This window comes from Olea europaea, chromosome 12 (genome assembly GCF_002742605.1).
Source record: "Olea europaea var. sylvestris chromosome 12, O_europaea_v1, whole genome shotgun sequence".
NCBI classification, from domain to species: domain Eukaryota; kingdom Viridiplantae; phylum Streptophyta; class Magnoliopsida; order Lamiales; family Oleaceae; genus Olea; species Olea europaea.
In genome coordinates this window covers 25,452,495-25,454,563 of record NC_036248.1, presented here as the reverse complement: position 1 = coordinate 25,454,563, position 2,069 = coordinate 25,452,495, and the positions used below count along the sequence as shown (strand labels likewise).

The following is a 2,069-nucleotide window of genomic DNA, read 5'->3' as shown; positions in this document are numbered from 1 at the left end:
GTATACATGAAAACTAGTGATATAGGCCTCGAATAGAACTGAGTGACGTGTCTTTCAAATTTTTCATATTTATACCTTTGAAAACTACTTGACAAAGGCTTCAGCACTAACTTGTCCATTCCCACAGCCCAAGTGTCAACCTCTTACATACATCGCCTTGCTGCCATAATCAAGCATTTAAGAAGAACACACCTTTGCAAGCAAACAAGAAGTTGAATCAAATCTCCAGCTAAGGAAATGTTGTCCCATTATTTGACAACTTCCAAAAATCATCTTGAGATGGAGCCCAAAAGACCAAAAACAAGGCAAAGGGTCCTCTCTTGTCTTAGTCTAAACAGATAATAAGCCAAAGGATGAACATTCCAGTGAAGAATCAGAACAGAATATCATCAGAGGATTGTCACCAATCCATCTATAATTGATTTCACTTGTACATCGACCAGGTTTTATTCTCAATAAATTCATAAATGGTTTCATCATTCATAGTTCATTGCTGCCTCGACCTGCCACAGTCTTCCTCCTTCATGATTTAGACCTATAGATTTATATTTCCTTGTTTAAAATTGTTATGATCTAAATTTCACCACTAGAACTATTAAAAATGTGTCCAGATTGCAAACCTTAACTACAGCATTTATCTCATGGGCCATGGCATATTCGGTAAGGTAGATTTCATCATCCCATTAGGTCCTGTCTAATTCTAGTTACCGTTATAAATGTTATTACCTCCTGGTGACAAAAAATGATTGCTTTATGAGGATGAAGACATCACCGGCCAAAAAGGACAGAAAGAAAGGGGTTACCTTCTAAAACCCTAATCCAATAAAACCTTATACAATATGCCAAAACACAGTTGGATTCACTGCAATAATTCACATGGAGTGGTGGTATTGGTTGATGAAGACAGAGAATTAAAGGTATTCTTACCAAAGAGGGCCTCTTCTGCTCATTTGAAATCATTGATCCTATACATTCTTTGTCATTTATAGAGTGGGGCTCATCTGTATTCCCATTTCAAAAGCTTCTTTATATTTATGAGATAGACAGCTGAATAAACAAGATGGTAGTTCCAAGCATCTTCAATATAAAAACAACTTAATTCTGTTTACTAATAGGATTAATTTGCCTGTAAAGTGTCTTCTAGTAATAAGGGCAAAGTTTTATGGGGGCTGCTGACAGCTAATCACTACTTTTTTCCTGCAATAATGAAGGTATTATATGCACTATCAAATATGACTGTTCTTTGCAGGAAGATTTGTAGATTGACAATAGTATTCGATTTGGAAAAGTCATTACTTTTCTTGTTAATCTGTGTGTTTTTCCCCCTTTTCTTTTATTTTTGGTATTTCTGTAGTTTTAGCAAGAATGGATTCCTCTAAAATAGATGAAGACAATGAAGACTGTAGCAGTAACGAGTCCGGGTGGACAACTTATATTGCTTCACCAGAACATGATGATGATGATGAAGACGATGCTGAAGATGAAGATCGTACCATTGATAGAAAAGCTGATGCTCATGATTCTGAAGAGGGTGAAAGTGATGACTCTATGGCTTCTGATGCCTCCTCCGGCCCGAGTCTTCAAGAATGGTCAACTGGAAAGTTTGGAGGAAGCTATGCAGCAAACAAAGATCACAGAAAATGGTTTGGTAAGAAACATCACCAACACGAAGAGAAGAAAACATATAAGGAGGAAATAGAAGCAGCAAAAATCAAGCCAGGACAAAGGGCAAACAGTGCTGGCAGATCCAAGAAAAAATAACGAGGCATATATATATATGAAACAAAAATTATCCTCCAAACATTCTGCCTAAATCTATTCTAGCCCTATAAGGTATTTCCATGAATGCTAAAGTTCTAAATAGAATTTGTAGTATTCGATTTCCAATTCAATGCAATATCATGAAACAGATTCAGCCAAGTTTTCTCTCTTGATTCATCACACAAATCTCAGTTCACAGAGTTCAGTTCTATGTCGTGAACATAAATATTACTCAAGGACTTAAATTTTCTCTCATCCGCTAAATTTTTTCAAGGCTGTTATATGATCAAGAAAACCCTTCAATGTTC

General features: G+C 36.2%; 1 protein-coding gene across 2 annotated transcripts; it reads left to right on the top strand.

Moving 5' to 3' along the window:
* Positions 1-2,069, top strand: LOC111406187 (pre-rRNA-processing protein ESF2-like). 2 transcript variants are annotated; one of them, XM_023035440.1, is made up of 2 exons: positions 1-917; positions 1,355-2,069. In XM_023035440.1, the coding sequence occupies exon 2, from the start codon at positions 1,366-1,368 to the stop codon at positions 1,759-1,761; it is 396 nt and encodes a 131-aa protein (XP_022891208.1). In that variant the 5' UTR covers positions 1-917; positions 1,355-1,365; the 3' UTR covers positions 1,762-2,069. The 2 variants fall into 2 exon arrangements, with proteins under 2 accessions (XP_022891208.1, XP_022891207.1); XM_023035439.1 differs by having other exon boundaries at positions 14-1,211.